This window comes from Anticarsia gemmatalis, chromosome 9, assembly GCF_050436995.1.
Source record: "Anticarsia gemmatalis isolate Benzon Research Colony breed Stoneville strain chromosome 9, ilAntGemm2 primary, whole genome shotgun sequence".
Taxonomy (NCBI): Eukaryota; Metazoa; Arthropoda; class Insecta; order Lepidoptera; family Erebidae; genus Anticarsia; species Anticarsia gemmatalis.
In genome coordinates this window covers 11,156,924-11,174,415 of record NC_134753.1, presented here as the reverse complement: position 1 = coordinate 11,174,415, position 17,492 = coordinate 11,156,924, and the positions used below count along the sequence as shown (strand labels likewise).

At 36.3% G+C, this 17,492-nt stretch overlaps 3 protein-coding genes across 5 annotated transcripts in view; 1 reads left to right on the top strand and 2 right to left on the bottom strand.

The window, feature by feature from the left end:
* The window catches only part of bark (C-type lectin domain-containing protein bark beetle), a 31,604-nt gene extending 23,827 nt beyond the window's left edge, over positions 1-7,777 (bottom strand). For both annotated transcript variants that reach the window (XM_076117962.1, XM_076117964.1), the window contains exon 1: positions 7,150-7,777. In XM_076117962.1, the coding sequence (XP_075974077.1) occupies positions 7,150-7,512 (363 nt within the window). In that variant the 5' untranslated portion in view covers positions 7,513-7,777. The remainder of the gene's footprint in view (positions 1-7,149) is intronic.
* Positions 7,778-8,179: 402 nt separating this feature from the next.
* Positions 8,180-9,605, top strand: LOC142975309 (RNA-binding protein Rsf1-like). Of its 2 annotated transcripts, XR_012959606.1 has the most exons (3): positions 8,180-8,338; positions 8,562-9,152; positions 9,464-9,605. XR_012959606.1 is itself a non-coding variant. In XM_076118081.1 (2 exons), the coding sequence occupies exon 2, from the start codon at positions 8,576-8,578 to the stop codon at positions 9,017-9,019; it is 444 nt and encodes a 147-aa protein (XP_075974196.1). In that variant the 5' UTR covers positions 8,180-8,338; positions 8,562-8,575; the 3' UTR covers positions 9,020-9,310. The 2 variants fall into 2 exon arrangements, 1 of the variants encoding a protein (XP_075974196.1); XM_076118081.1 differs by lacking the exon at positions 9,464-9,605 and having other exon boundaries at positions 8,562-9,310.
* MED17 (mediator complex subunit 17) lies at positions 9,593-17,070 on the bottom strand. The gene is made up of 12 exons (XM_076118080.1): positions 16,710-17,070; positions 16,331-16,586; positions 15,793-16,074; positions 15,181-15,310; positions 14,089-14,306; positions 13,584-13,667; positions 13,352-13,505; positions 12,852-12,988; positions 11,291-11,376; positions 11,018-11,150; positions 10,388-10,529; positions 9,593-9,897 (listed from the first exon to the last, which is right to left on the bottom strand). The coding sequence occupies exons 1-12, from the start codon at positions 16,796-16,798 to the stop codon at positions 9,677-9,679; spliced, it is 1,932 nt and encodes a 643-aa protein (XP_075974195.1). The 5' UTR covers positions 16,799-17,070; the 3' UTR covers positions 9,593-9,676.
* Positions 17,071-17,492: the final 422 nt, after the last annotated feature.

The window sequence follows — 17,492 nt, the reverse complement described above, 5'->3', positions numbered from 1 at the left end:
AATACACAGCCTAATATCAGCTCCGTAACGAGATCGCAGCGATATCGCAAGACATTGAACTCACACCCACCGAGGTTTCCAGGTCGTTTGTTATACCATCGTTATTTGGAGCAGCTTATACGAGACCAAAACCAATGTCTATTGTATTGCATAGTATCTACTGCCGGTGTCTGTTCTTATCAAGAATCTTGAATTGTTGTGAGGTGTACGAGTTAAAATGTGGTACTTTTTTTGTAAAGATTACTGATATTATGAGTTATGCAATGCTATTAATCTCTTCAGCTGAGTAAGATAGGGTATAGTGCGATTATATACTGGAATTTTAGGTAATACAATCCTATTTAACCCCATCTTCTAGACAAGGTAATTTGAACCTATACCTTCACATATGAAAGTCTACATTGGGCTAAATCCGTTTTCATTTTAATTTCGTTTCAGTTTAAAGTAATAATATACAGAGTACCCTAGATGAGATCACATAGATTTTATCCGATTGCGACTTGCGATATCAAAGTAATAAAATAAAATATCACGACATCTATAAAAATCTTCCAAAAGTGGATGAACGCGGCAATTTAGAAGCGTCGTTTTGCAAAATTGATTGATTCCCAAGGTCTCCCGTTTATGTGTGTATGTGTAAAGCTGTAGTTTAATTGCTAGCGATGTTATCCTTAATCTTTTTCTCACAAGAACAAGATTGTATCGTTGTACCGACCTTCTGATTTCATTAGGTTCACGACAAGACAATTTTCATCATGTGGTGACTTGCATCCCTTGGTACTTGTGGATTGATCTACTACTTTTAACAAAGAGGAAATCACGCACAAGATTCATAAAATCATTTTTTTCATTGATTTAAATTGCGTCTTCAGTCAAAACAACTACATTATTAAAATAGCCTTGACGACTCTCTCTATTGACTCTATCAAGACTATCAACATTTGATAGACTTCCTTTATCCTATTATGCACATTTTCAGGCACTTCTAGCGTATGTGGTATTCAGTGACTGAACTAGTAAACCCCTAAATGTATATCGAAAACTTCAAGTACCTTTGAACGGCAGTGTTATTCCTGCGGTAATTTATCTATTTTTACTAGTCCGTCGGATGTTTTCCCACCCATGGTCAGTCAAGTATGACTGGCAGCATTGCATAACCACCATACCAGTACAAACCGCAACCCAGTTTTGGTGCAAAATCAATGCTATATTGAGTACAGTTATCTGGACATGACCTCGAAATGAAACAAGATGCTCAGACAAATTGCTGCACATCCCAAACAAAAGAATTTCTTCCGCGTTCGTTCACTGTGTTATTTCCGAACGGACTATTAGTTACGGCAGATTTTAAAGTTATTGCTTCGTTTTGCCAACTATGCTCCGGATATGAGATTGATATGTTTATGCATAAGAAAGCGGTTTCCTGGACAGTAACCAATTTAACTGAAAGCAAGACATTAAATATTCAAGCGTAATTTAAAGATATAATTCGTTACTTTTTTTTATTATGTAAAAACACCGTCAGCAGCGCGTGATTCCCAATGTAGACTGTCAGTTAGGTCAATCCCCTTATTTAAAAAATACTAAGAATTAAAGCCTAGTTAGTTGTACTGTTTCAAGTACAAAATCATTACTAAATCGTCACCAGTATCATGATAAAGCTCAGATAACGAATCATTCGCAGAAACTTAGGACAAAATAATCACATGTGTCACTATCAAAGAATGCAAGTCTCCAGTAGCTGATAAGTTACGAACAATGCTATAACGGAAGTAAATAAGTATTTAATGTGTAATTTACGAGGTGATGATAGTAAACAAACGCCGGTGAGTCATCTAGGCCATTTACCCGTCTTGTTTCGTCTGTAAAGATTACGCGTCAGTATGAGGTTTGGAAGCAACTTTCACTGAAATTCTTTTTCAATAATTAGACCTAGTTCGTGGTTCGCATGTCTCCGAAAATGACTTTATTCAAGTTTCTTTTTTTAACATTCATGACAAATCGATGCCAGAGAAATATACTGTAGTACGTATATTACCTACCTACTTTTAAAGACCGAAGTACATTTGAGTCGTATGCATGTCCTTTTATTTTTCAAGGCAGCAATATCAGAAACAAGTCCCATTTAAAAACTGGATTCCACGTACTATCCTCCGCTACTTAAGTTGCATTCACTTTAACAGAATCTCATTTTTTTTCCTCATAAAGCAACCGAGGATTGAGACATAAAAAATATAAAACTAAGCCGCTTCAGATCTCGTTTTTGCACTGGAAACCAGTGTATATTAAAGATTATTAGCAGGTTGTGTGTTATGACGTTAAAACAGGATATGAGTCATTATTACCGATATGTGGACAACTTTTAGAGAGTATCGACTCACACGGTGATTCATAAAAAACATTGACGTAGTTCGTCTAAATTACTTTTCGTTAATTAATGACCTTCCCATTCCATGTAGAGACTTTAATTCGTGTCAAGGAAAAAAGGTTTACTTGACTCATAGCGAATTTTAACACTGTAGTAGATACAAAATTCTTTGATGCCCAAGTTGGGCTACAACAGCAGATATAAGCTAGCACTAAAATAGGTGCAAAAAATATACCAAGTGATAATTGAATTTCAAAGAAACCTGAGTATCAGATTTTAAAAGCTTTGTTCGTGCAGAAATCAATTGCAGTTATACAGAAATTCTATTAGAGCTGGGTATTCAGGTTACAAGTCAACAAATTGAAAGGGGTTATCAGTAAATGATATAACTTTAGAAGCAATCTGTTGATGCAGAATGATTTACTGTTCGTATCTCAATCTTCTGCAAGTTATTATATGCAATGAAAGGTTGATTTACAACAGTGTTCGGTTCAGAGGCAATGTCAAAGATATCGTAATTAGTGCGATAGTTGATTGACACAGTGGAATAAATAATACTTTGTTGTTAATATTAGGACAAGATAAACCAAAGAAATTGATAAGTAGCGGGTTTTTATTTGGAAGACCAAAACTGTTTCTGTGCAAAAAAAAGCCATAAAGTATTTTTCAGGGTGCAAGGTACAAGTACTTACGGGAAAGATAACGGGCAAGAAATCTCATGCCCTGAATACAATAAGCATTGAATCGAATCTTGATTAAAACAGCAATTTCGTCTTGCCCACTTTCTGTCACGGACAGTCAGATAAACGGCACAGAGTTTATATTCTGATGATCAATACTATGAAACGGTAAAATAATACGCAGAAAATACAGCAGAAATTTTAAGGCCACCTTTATTATCCCATACATAGCAATTTATTTATAAAACCATCTAATATTCTATTCATCATCTACAGTTATTAGATATCGGGTCTTAAATAATAAAACAAAGAAACAAAGAATAAATATCGCGATTTTAATGTAATGAAATAATTGCATCTAAATGCAATCCGTTTCGTAACTAATTCCTACTTAAGGCCAGGGCACTACCTACTTAACGAATGATTCATCCGATACATGACACATGTGACGAGAAACTCACGTATAAGGTACTTATCTATTGTCATAATAAGAAAGACAAACGCCATTTCCTTTAACAGCTTATCTTTTATTTAATTCCACCTGTTCTTTAATTTGAACACAGAAGCTTGGCAAAAACTAAAAGGTGACAATGCAGTTGCCTTTTCTAGACAGCAGCTATGCAGCCGCAATAGCCATGACATAATAAAGACACCTATTACTATTCTAGTTAAAATTGACGCCCTATTGAGCAAGCGTAAAATGTTAACTAAAAGGACATCTATGAAACAAAGCCAGTGCGAGCGTCATTAAATGCAAATCCCATTCCTTATGATTCAACTCAAGCGCCGTTCTATAATATACCCTCAAGGCTACCGTTCGGAACAAATAGGTTATAGTAACCAGTCAACCGCGGCGATTAGGTGTCTTCAAGTAACTGTTGATTTTAAACCGTGGATTATACGTACGATAAGGGGTCATTAGCAGCCAGGTGCAACGAGCACCTTTCGTTCCTTTCGTCTCAGAATGCGATAACGAAACATAATTCTTCTAGAGTCACGTTGTTTTATTCGTTTCTAGTAAACGCGGTTATACTACAGATTGCCTTTGATAGTTATCTTGTTTATAGAACTTGACACAAATTTGATATGAGCCCTAAAAACCATGGCGTTTTTCGGTTGAACAGATAAGGAAACTGGCGGCAGAAGTTACCAAAATCACAATGACGGGAAGTTCTTGTTGCAATCATATCTCATTGTATTATTAATGGCTTATTTGGAAACTTCTGAATTAAAACAGTTGCAATTTTTAACAAAAATAAAATAATCTGCAGTGAAAGTTTATACCTTTCAAGAAAAAGTGACGGTTAGTCATCAGTGGTGTAATACCGAAGCAAATTTTGTAATTGCGTTCTTTACGATTACATTCCTCGATTTTAGTTTTTTAAACAAAAAGGCAACTAACCTTTCAAAGTTGGGCACTAAGTATGTTAATTATGTTATTCTAACGATTGTTGCTACAAAATATCTGCACTTATAAGCCAGAGTAGCTACATGTAGGGCAAGGACTTATCAGCAAGCGTTGTGGTAAATTCCCAAGCTCAGTAACTTTTACATTAAGCTCATATCGTTAAACCCGTCAATAACTCGGCTAATTACTGGCTATTACTGTAATTACCTAATCTAGTGAAATGGGTCAACTTAAAACGTTCATTAGGCTCAATCTCCGACGATAATAAAGCACTAATGATAATGATCGAGAGAAAAGATAACATCATTTTGTACAGAGATTAATTTGCGAGTTTAGCCTATTGTTGGGTAGTGTTCCATCATACAATACCTCTAACAATCACAAAGAATAACCGTGGGATACTTTTCTTACATCAAATTGCATACTGCCATGGAAGACCGGATTCCATTCTAGAGAATCAGACATGCGTAATTTAATCTTTCATTCCGTAATGCACAGCAAAGGTAATGTAATGTTATGTTGCGTGAAATGAAATGTGTAGAGAAATTCCCATTGCGCGTTAACCCGTAAATCGTCATTCAAAACCGCTTTACACACTTTACGATCATACGGAAAATTCTGTCGAATATAAAGTATAATAACACGTTCAAATATAAAACAGTCGTAATTTCTCATCCACAAAACTGAGCCAGTTCACTTAATAATGTTGAGAAAACACTAAACCTCATTGAATAAAAACGTCAGACCAATAACAATAGAAGTTGTAAAGTAAAATATTACAGCCAGGTTAATTAATCAAACGGCTACAAAACAGATCTTGAGAACCTTAGAAAAATATCATGCTGGATTTAAACCAAGCAAAGTGTAACAGTATCCATTTGTTTCTTGTCGGAGTTGTATAAAATATCGCATACAAAGAACACGTTCTTACATCCCGTCGTGGAAATCAGGTACAATCCGTTCTCCGGATCAAAGGAAGTTGTCTATCGCTAAGCATCCGAGGGTCAGTGGAGTGATTTGTCCTGCTGATTGAATTAGCGAAAGGATGTCGCCCCAATCTCCGGGGTCGAGAGGGTCAGGTACGGCGTCTTTATAGCATCAGCTGCCGTCAACACGTGTCCCTCGTCAACGTTTGCTCAATGAATCATCCGTGTTTTGAATAGCGTTAAGCTTTGAATTAAACAAGAGAACATAGAAAGTATTTAGCGTTCACACCTGAGGAATGTTGAATTCATTTGTCATAATTATTGAAATATGACAAGTAAACACTCCGGTTCAAACAAGCGTCGGGTTTTATTTTGTTGGGTAGGCAACATTCTTGAACAAAGTTGTTCGTGCAAATACGCAAGTCCTTTTTTTCTTTGCGTGTACGAAATACGCATGTAATGGTAATTACTCCAATCGATAGTCTACCTTCAATGCTAGGCAAGGTTCAAATACCTTCTAACATTCTAAAGACTTTTTATAGATAGCTATTTTGTACATTACGTATTCGTGATCACAGTCATGTGGTTCTGTCCTTTTGCGTGTTAGAAAAAACGTGTGCTCATCGTTAGATTCTAATAGACTGCTCCTTCCCATGGATGACGGAAAAGGTGAACTATTAAGTGCTTTTATGTGATGGTTTGATCATCCACGTTTCAGTGACTTTAAATAGTCCGTGATTCTTATACGGAAATAATGCCAGTTTTTACAACCTTAACACGTTAAAGATTCTTTGAAATCCTGCAACGGGTCTTTCTTTTTATAGAACTGTCTGCCAGGAACAGTAATGTAGTAATGGACAGCAGTGGTTGATATCAAAACCTCTATAAATCTACAATCTCGAAGGTTCGTTAAAATACTTTGAAAGGGCTTGTGTGCCTTAGAAAATACCTCAGTAATAACAGTTCCCGGATGGAACGTGCTCCTTAGTGTTTATTTTTTTTGCACGAAATTGTTACGTGTTTGCTTTCAGTTCAAGTGTTCGCTGATACCGCGTATTCATTTCGCAATTTGTTACATAAAAGTATCAAATATTTACTCGACACACAAGCAGGTGAATAAATCAATATCAGTTGAATGGGCTCGATACGTGCCCTTATCAGGGCGACTAGGTACGTGCCGTTATCATAAAACTTATCAAACTTGTTTATCGTAAGAATGAAACGATCAATAATTGCGCTGGACTAATTCTAAAATAGAAATTATTAAACTCTAAATAAAGACGATTAAAATTAACCTTTTATTTAACATAGGATAAAGAAACGGTGTGATGAACAAAGGGTCTTCTGCTAAAACAGCAGCGTAGAATGCAGTACCGAAACAAGACTTGATTTTTTCTATCTCGTTTTCGGGAATACAAATAAAAGACCTAAAAAACGTGCGCTAATAAGAAAAAAAATATCTACCAATTCACGTTGGGCAACAACTCCAATCAGAATCTAATTTGATCTAAGTTCAAAATTACTACCTGAACTAAGACTGGCAAACCAGTTAGCAATATCTATAAATACCAGCTTACTTCAGAATTTATCAGAAAAACTTATACATTGTGTATAACGGCAACTAACTAACAAGCCTTAATAATTGCTAAGCACGCACAGGCGCTGCTTTAGCACTACGACCAGTTACTAAAGGGCAATCACGTCTCCAGCAACTTTGAGTAGCTATGATTTTTAAATTTTTAAAATAATGTAGGATTGTTTACTTACCACAGCGACTAGTTTCCCGCGCACCGTGATGCCAATCATAGGAGCGAACCGCACTTCCACTCCGGGTTCCACCACGAGCTCAGCATCTCTCTCAATAAGCAGGTCATCCCGCAACAGGTATGGGCTACCGTCAGGTTTCCACACAGTGCGCCCGCCAGTCAACACGCCGCCCGGTAGCTCCGTAAGCCCTAACGACTTGTTTAGGAGATAAGGGTCCGCCGCACTCACATACTCTTGTCCTTTACACCCACAAAAGCAACACAGAACCGTTATGACGAATACCAACACTGTCCTCCACTTATACTTCGTGTCGCTGAACTGACTGTGTCTCTTCTGCACTCCCATATCTTTACAGCACTCCATTATTCACTAGCTGAACACAAAAATATTCATTTCACTTTTACTAACGCTCCTCACCTGCACCAGCCTATTTTACACCTATCCAAACATCACTCAGGTAACTGGTCACAGTATATCACTAGTCATTATTATAAATAAAGTTTCGAATTATAAAATAATATTTACGTAAATTAGGAAATTTGAATCAAAACAATCCATAACGAAACAAAGGTGGGGCTAATAAAAATAAAACAAGCGAAAATGCGCGCTACCGCGCGACCGTTGAACGGAGTCGTTTGGCCGGTTTTCGTGTTGATTCCTCCTCCCAGCCCTCCTCGGACATCAACCTCACTCATTCATTCATTCTATCGAAGCCTTCTCCCCACCACCGTCACTACGCGAAGCCTGAATTTTCTTCAGTCTCAGTTATATATCTGTGGTCGAATGATAATCACTGCGGTTCACTCACTCATTCTTTACATTACTGTTGTAAAACACGTGTGCAATTTTTATTTTCAAAAAAACGTTAAATTAGTTTATGAAATAGTAGTGAATATAATGATAATAATTTTATGATCAAAACATCATAAGTGAATTTTAGTATGAATATTATTTGATTTAGGCGATTAGTATCATTAATTTGCAACACTCACTCCAAGCCGACTAAAGCCGATTCGTTCATTCAATGTAACTGCGTTTGGAAATTATCAACGCTCGTTCATTCACTCATAAATTTCGTCGACTCTTTTAGAGTCTTCATATTTTATAGTTGAAATAGTTAAAATAGTTATTAGATTAAGTAATTTTAGGTCCATTTTAATTCCTTATCAGTTTTTTATCAACGTTACAAGTAAGTTTTCACAATTACTTCATTACTATAAGATTTTTACTAATTGTTGGCGTGGCGTGGCAATGCCTGTGTAGTGTCGACATCTTGTTTTCTTCATTGTATTTATATATTTATTTTTGTGCGAAGTACGTGCTTGCAGTGATTACTTCTATATTTTACAGTTTCATTCCCACGATCTTAACCGTTTTGTGTTGTCACTTAGTTATTTTCATTTTATTTTTAGATTTCAACACAATCATGAGTTCTGGTGGCACTCGCGTCTATGTCGGCGGGCTTGTAGAAGGCATCAAGAAAGAAGACCTCGAAAGAGAGTTCGACAAATATGGGAAACTTAATTCTGTTTGGGTGGCACTCAACCCTCCGGGTTTTGCATTCATAGAATTTGAAAACTTGCAAGAGGCAGAAGATGCGTGTAGCGCGATGAACGGATTCGAGATGTTAGGCGCGACCTTAAAAGTAGAAATCTCCAGGAAGCGTGACGGACCACGCCGCGGTGGCGGTTTTAGAGGCGGCCGCGGAGGTAACTTCAGAGGTCGCGGCTTCGGCGGACCTCCCGGCGGCGGCAACAGATCGTTCAACTCGTACGGCGGCGGCCGCCCCTACAATCGCAACAACCAGCGCGATGAGTACGGCTCCGGCGGCGGTAACTTCAGATCTAGGTCACCTCTGTCTCGATATTAATTTAGTATTTAGTTTATCATTAGGTGTTAGTGTTATCGTAATCTGAAGCCTTCCAAGTGTTAAATTCAATGTCTGGTCAAAACTGGGGGTTTAATACTAGGGAGAGTTCCATTGATGTCTCAAGGAATTAGAGGTAATACGATTTCATTATTACTTGATAATAATAACATGGCTTTTATATAGCATCTTTTCATATTAGAATTTCAATGTAACTTTGTGTTGAGGTGTTTAATGACTAATGTAGAGTTAAATTTCAATGTCTATAATGATAATACAATGATATGCAACCAATGTATTTTTATTGTAATGTAATGTTTGTGTAAGTTAGATATAAATATGGTGTTAGCCCCCCTTGCTTAGGTGATTATAGCCATCATTGTACTATGAAGTTTGCAAACGTCAGTCTTCATCAATGTATGGTTTTAACTCAGGTTTTTGTTTCAGTTCCTTGGAATTCTGATCTCTGGTCAAAAATAATTTGTCGAGAAGTAAATGCAAGAACAATCCTTCAGTGATTACTTAACATTCTGCCTAAGCACCCTAATTGCTAAGTTTCTTTAATAAAATATATGATTATATAATTCAATCAGATTTTTATTGAGTCAATATAAAATGACATCACAAATTATTCTTAAATCTAAATTCAAATAAATTATTTTATGAAGGGCTGCTGAGACATGCCATGAGCAATTCCATCTTGTTCAAGAAGTTCTTGCCTTCCATCTTCTCCAATTTGATCTCCTTGAAGGCGCCTCCAAGATGCTCCCACTTCTTATCTTGCACAAGTTCACTGGCAAAGAAGTCTTTCCTGGGTGATTGAGCTATAAATACTTGTATTCCAACTGATGGCTCACATCTTATTGCTATCATTCTGTCACCTGGAACAAAGAAAAACGTTCAGTCCAAACATACTTAAATAATCAGTGAAGTGAATAAACATAAGACCAAAGATAAAACCAAGTGTATCTGAACAATAGGACCTTCTGATGTTAAAAAAACGTATCCCTCGCAACTTAAACCCATGGTTATAATACAAAAAAGGTGGTTGGAAAATGTGTTGGAAAGTAGTGAAATTGCAGTGTGACATGCAATCCTCACTATATTTATACATGCAACCTGTGTAACCAGCTTAAGTGATTACTAGCTGTACCTGCACAACTTGAGTTCTAAATCATTTTAAAGGTTTATTATAAGTGGATATACTGATTGATTCTTTCTAAATCAGAACCCTAAGTACGAAATGTGATAAAAAACTGGTTGACTTGATTAGGGGCATTAGTCCCTTCTCCAAAATAAGTCAAATAATACTCTAACTAAAATGTTTCAAGCAGGGTTAGAGTTCCACTTTACAGCTAAGGTAAAACGTACCGTTTGGCGACGCGAGGAGACACGACGAAGCATTCCCTAGTGGTTCTACAGGACCCGATCCAAGATGGGAACTGCTTGCCAGCAGCTGCCAGCCCATACATCGGCCCACTGCCTGCACTGCTGTCATTTGATGTTGGTATATCTAGTGAAGAAAGTATTAACTTAGTCAAAGGGTGGTAATATTGTTACATGCTGTAAATGATAAAAGGATAACCGCGACGTGAGGCGCTAAATCATTGGAAAACTTGTAGAAGAAGAAACAAAATTCAAACAACCCACTACTTTCAAACTCCGAATGAATTCTTTCGAAAGAATATCTCGTGGTGAAACACGTGACAATAGTATTTAGTTTCTTGGGGACACATTACAAAATTGAGCTTAGCTTTCATTTTAACTACCTACTAGCTATCTCGTTCACTAACAATAGAGTAGTCGTTTTCCTGCATTTAATTGAAGCAAAGTGATTTATATTTTTTTCTGTTGACAATCATTATTCTCAAGGACAACTCATACTTCGGTAATTTATACAGTGTAATCTACGCCTTATCGTGGAAGTGGGTATCTGAGGTCGAATCAATTGTGAGATTGTTTGGGACTTTAAACTTTGAATATCATAGGGTGTTTGTTTACCTGACAGTATATGAGGTCTCTAAGTTCTTGAAGCTCGTAGGACAAGTGCCTCACTTTGCCGTCACGGCAGATACACTTGAGGGTCTTTTCTCCAACGTGAACCACTAATGAAGTCCTGCATACTGCATCATACCTATACAAATTTATAAAATGGTATATTGCACTTGAGAGCTTGTAGTAAAAACATTTAATTGAATTTTAAAAGGTGCTTTCTACATAATAAATTATCTTTTTCTATAAAAAGAATAGTGAATCGTACAATATCTTGCTTACCCATAGGCCATAATATTAATTTTAACACACGATTGTGTAGGACTGTTCAAGGCATTCCAGTGAGATACTATCAATGGATCTTTGACCTGCAACAACAAAAGAATACATTAAAATAATCAAAGAAAATTACATGATTACTTCATAAGCGTACAAAATCGGGCAAAATAGCATTTAGCAGAAAATAGGGTTTATTAAAATAACAAACAATTCATTTTTAAATAATTTATTTGACACGATAACGCCTGCCTGTCCGATAGAGCGCAATCTTTGATGATACCCAGGATCCTGTAGTTTTGTTATTATTTCTAGAACATTCTCAATAGCAGCTAGACTAACGTTGTACGTAAACCAAACATCCCCAACCACCACAACCACAGAACAACCCCAGTCTTCTAACCAATAACATGCATACTTCCATTTAATAGTAACATTATAACTGCTAAAGTCTGTTTTCTTTGATTCTCTGTCTTTTTGTGTTACGCTTTGACGTCTAAACCACTAATCTGATTTTAATTAAATTTTGCATGGAGATAGCTGAAGATTCTCGATTAAACATAAACCAAAGACCTTCCTTTTTATGAGACACATACTTACCAAAAATTTATGATAATTAATTATGTGCCCAGTCCCTATAGAGGTAGGCAGATACTAAACAATCCCCACTAACTACAATCTCTACACTCTTTATTGGTCCATTCACAGGAAACATAAACGTAAATAAACATCAATAAAATATAATGCCTAACCAAAGTTAGTGACCAGAGTCACCCCATTTCCCAATAATAAAAATAGTGTGCCTGGGTTAAATAAAAAGCATTCATGTGTAATGAGTAAAATCGTAAACTACTGGACTGATTCCAAAATTTCTTTAGCTATTACAAAGCTGAATTATTCATGATTAATTTTAAAATATCTACCCCAATTACGAGAATACCTACATTTACGATTGTGATTTTAGAATAGTGACTAGCTAGCTTTGTTGTCACTGTATGGCCTATTTTATGAAAACTACAAAAGATTTTTTATTGTAGGTAAAATACAAATTAATTTGATTCCGAGGTCTCTGACGCGATACCGCTTCAAATGTTGTTGATTCGATTCCCGCCCTGGACAAATATTATTATGATGCACTGTTAACAGTCTAGCATAACTTAGTTACTTAGTCATTTGATGTCCACAGCATTATTGTTCTTGCTAACATTCAGTGCTTTTCTCTGAAATCGGGCAAAGCAAACCACACCAATAATGTCTAATACCAAAATCCATTTTGTAGTCTTTGCTTGAAAGCGTAACATGATACATAAAATCACGCCTTCTTGGTAGGCAGAAACATATTAAATTGCAGTATAAATTTAACCCACTAATGTCCCATTGCTGGGCAAGGATCTCCTCCCATGATAATCAGAGAGGGTTTAAACGTTGAGTCCACCACGCCGGCCATGCGTGTTGAGGTTTACATTAAAGATGTGAATAATTTATTATTATTATCAGGTAAAATCATTGACTTACGTTCTCTATATTATATTTAGGAATAATAATAACATAATTCATAATAATTTACCTCTTTAGCAATAGTGTCCAGTACATATTCGCTACGTCGACGCATAAAGAAGTGTTGTGCTTGTTGTATGATCTGCTCTAATAGGGACTGCTCTTTACTCATGTCGAGCAGTTCGTAGCGGTCCGCTGCCATTGGTCCTGGACAATACAATCTCGGTTATTGCTATAAAATATTTTGATTATATATTTGAGGAAGGATTGGTGTACCCTGCTAAGTAAATTTCCAAGAAATGAATAGATGAAGTGACGCAAACTTTTACTATGACATAGTCTTCCTTTTATTTTTTGCCTACCTTACAACAGTGTAATGCCATATTCCGACACTAGATTATGCGCGATCGACTGGTAGTGCCAGAATAATGTATGAGTGTGTAGTAAAAAATTGTAGAAATTTATACGAGAAATATCCAACATCCAAGGAGATACAGTACTGATCCCTTTCTAAGTCGAAACATCATAATATTTATGTCTTAGCATAAATAGCTTTAAAATATGGATTACCTGCCAAACAGCGTCGCTTCGAAGGTCCAAGTGGTCCAGTGGCGGGGTGTGGGAACGGGTGATGAGTATTTGCGTGATGCACAGCTCGAAGCAGTTGATGTAACGAATGTTCTAGCACGTGGTCGTGATCCGACTTCCCTGAAGCACTCTCCGGCTAGTAACAAAATAAATTTAACTGAAGTTTGCTTTTCAAACTAATAAAGATTTTTAAAACTCGCTTAAAGATTTTTACCTTAACTCCTTCTGGATTGGCATTATTGTTATTTTGACCATTATTGTGACAAAGTCCAATCAGTAGTTGTATGCCTGGTAACACCTGAGAACAAAATACATTTTATTTATCACTTTGTATACATTAGCAATGAAATTCAATCATACTTCAGCGAACACACACTAAGTAAGGCTTGCTACACAAATATTCGGTTCAACAATATTTATCGAACAACAAAACCGACTCGAATCACTTGTTCGGCTTGTACCGATCGGTTTCATCTACACATATTACGGTTTTGCCGCCCAGCTAGACCGATAAGTGCTGAACCGATCATGTGTGTAGCAAGCCATAGCAGCCAAACTGTCATGAAGCTTCTCTGAATGTTAAAACTGATAAAATCTATACAACAATTATTGAGTATATCACATTGAGACAGACCGACGCGGCGGCAGGCTACCAATTTGTAAAATTTAATACTACTTATTATCTATTAATTAGAAACAGTTTCAATAACCGTACTCACGGTGGCCATAATCTGGTTGCCGACCACCATATGTGGTATAGACGCGTCTAGCTGCACGGCTTCCGCAGCCAGCCTCGCGAACAGTTCCTTACAGAACAGTACGTTTTGCGCCGCCTCTAGTTTCTGTTGCCAGTGTAGCTCCGCGCCGTCGCCCGGGAGAGTGCCCGGACAGTTGATCGCGGCGGAACTTAGAGTTGCTGTTACTACGTCTTCTTGTTCTGTTAAAAGTGTATAACTTAATTAACACAATGATATGAAAACTATGTTTCTTTTTGTCCAAAATTAAAAATATATTGTTTTAGGTGTTATTTTATTGGTTTTATCCATACTAATATTATAAATGCGAAAGTAACTCTGTCTGTCTGTCTGTCTGTCTGTCTGTCTGTCTGCTACTCAATCACGTCTAAACTACTGAACCAATTTGCATGAAATTTGGTATGGAGATATTTTGATACCCGAGAAAGGACATAGGCTACTTTTTACCCCGGGAAAATGACGCATTTCCCGGGAAAATTCAAAAAATTCAACGAAGTCGCGAATAATCAACATTATAATGACATTGAATCAACAAAATTCCGTTGCCATGGCAACTGTTTTAATGGCGGATATGCCTTAGCGCGACTTCGTTATACTAAGAGATATAAATAATTTTGAGAATATTTTTCATGAAAAAAAAGCATATTTTATATCATCACGCCGTAGCGTGGGACCAATAGGAACCAATAACCAATAGGAGCAGAGTAGGTAACAGTAAAAAGTGTTACAAAAACATGGAAAATTTTGACCCATTCTCTCTTATGTGACGCAAGCGAAGTTGCGCGGGTCAGCTAGTTGTTTAATAATAGAGTCGGAAATAAGAATATTCAAGGGTTACTTTTATATTACTTGAGTACATTACACAATTCTTATTTACATCATACTCTTCTTTATAATGTAATGTAACACAATTTTATGCATAGTGTGCCTAATTTTATGCATTAAATAATTACTATCTCCATGTGTTTTAAAATGCAAATAATATTTTAGAAATAGCACTACATATAATGGATTGTAATTCCTTTTAAGGCAAGAGTATATTGTGGTAATGTATACCTTTCTGACAAAGAACGGATATGAAGGCGACACCCTGTAGTTCCGGCGGTACAGTGACGCGTAGTGCGGAAGGCACAGGTCCAGCAGCATTCATTGCTTGCGCTATCTGCTCTTCAGGAGCTTTGGTCACCTGCAAAATTATATACAACATGTAAAAAACTACATAAGTACTTATGAAAATAGAAGAGATTTATTTTCCCTAACTGACTTGGCAATTAATAATGCAATTCACTGTGCAATGTTAATTAAGGTTTTAATATTTCATTTCAAATATTGTAGATGTCAAAATAAATAATTCTGTTATCGTGGTGCTTATAAACTGATTAAAACTGCTTGTAATGTAAACATAAATATTAAATAACATCTTTTTGAAATGATGTGTGTCTTAAAAATAATTATCACTTGTTGGGAAGGAAAACATTGTGATGCAACTATGCATGCCTGACAGTTCTTGAAGTTATGCAAAGTCCTCAACCTTCACTTGGCCAGAGTGGTGGAGTCAAGGTCCCTACATACATTCTGGGAGGAGTCCCTTGCCCAGCAGTGGGACATTAATAAGCTAAACTAATTTGAATATATAATCGCACAGTATTTTTAATTAAAGAGATTTACCTCAAAAACTCCAGTCTGGCTAAATTTGGAGCCAGCAGTTCTGTAACTCAAATCTCCAACAATAGTATTAGATACTTTCTTCAATCTCCAGTTCTGTCTCAATCGTAGCAAGTCTATGTGGAAGTCGGGCATGTTGCGAGTCATCCTCATAGTCTCACTGGCACGGAGACGTTCCACTCCAGCGAGGAGAACTGCTGCAGCTGCTCCTAGGGCCTTCTTCCTGCCATACACTTGCACCATAGGTCTACTTTCTTGCTGTTCTGGTTGAACAGGATCTAAGACCTGAAAAAGTAATATATTTTAGAAATTGATGTAGAATGTTAGATTAAAGAAGTTGATGAACATATCGCCAAAATGATCTTACAAGGTAACATACATGTTCTATGGTTTGTCAGACATGAGTTACTATATAAATGGCATGAATCATTTCAATATGCTTTCTAATACATTTAATCTTTAATAATATTAGAAAAGACTGTCATGTTTCTTTGCACAACATTACAAGACTTATTTAGTTTTAATTTTTGAGTTTTCTTACCATGTATCTTTTCTCCTTTGCAATACTCAGTACATCAGCCAGTACACAGACTTCAGTCAAGGCATTTCTGAGTTTATTTCTCACAGAATCCCATGGCCACAAACTGGACTGATACCCTGGCTCCTTGCTCTCATCCTCCGACTTGGAGTCAGAGCTACTCTCCCCCTCCTTCTTGATGTTGCAGAAGTCATCGTCAGTCTTTGAAAAGTCTATTTTCTGGGCTAATCGCGCCAGATTCTCTGACATAGACAGAGGCCTGAAAAACGTAAATTTAACCTTCTATGAATTAGGAATAAACTTATATACTTTGTAATTAGTTAAACTAGTTACTTTTTAAAGTTTTGTCTATAAGGTTACAGGTTTTATATGGCATACTTACGCCTGATATATCTCTTGTCCATCGTATGTTATTTCCTGAATTTGGTTCTCTATCGGAGCCTCTATTGATATGTTCACGGAGTTTGCCATGGTAGATACTTATTCGTACAGTTTAGTAGTATCAGTAGAACATTATTATATCCAAAACATTCTATAGCGACAAGTAGGGCCTTAAAACTAAGTTTATCAGTACAAGAGGCTGTAGGAAATACGCAATAAAGTAACAGATGGTCCTTTACGTATATATTTTATTTATTGTATGTAAACAATACTACTTATCTCTAAAAATAATACAATGAAGGCGGACACAAAATGCCACCCGCTACAAAATAAAATTCATTTGGTTTGGCAAACCAGATGACATTTGTGTTCTCTTTGACACATTATTTTTTGTTGCTATTAAATAAAATTATTATTTATAAGTTTTAGTCGAACTTTTTTATATTTGACTAGATTTGAAACCAATTCCGTAAATATTTATGTAAATTACTCAATGTAAAAGTAAACTAAAAACAATTACGTCATACAGTATTTTTAAATAGTGTCTATGTAACTGTACTGTGGTGGGTATAATTATTAGCATTACTTTGAGGCAGTTTCCTGTACGAATGTGCAATAACCAGTACGGTTTGAAATCTATAAAATTACTTATGACGGGCACCTAATGGGATGCAATTAAACTTAATATAATGCTGGAATTTATTACTTATCATAGCCGGCCTCAAGCATAGCAAGACCTCTTATAGTTGATGTACATTTATTTCTCGACTTAGGTTTTTCATAA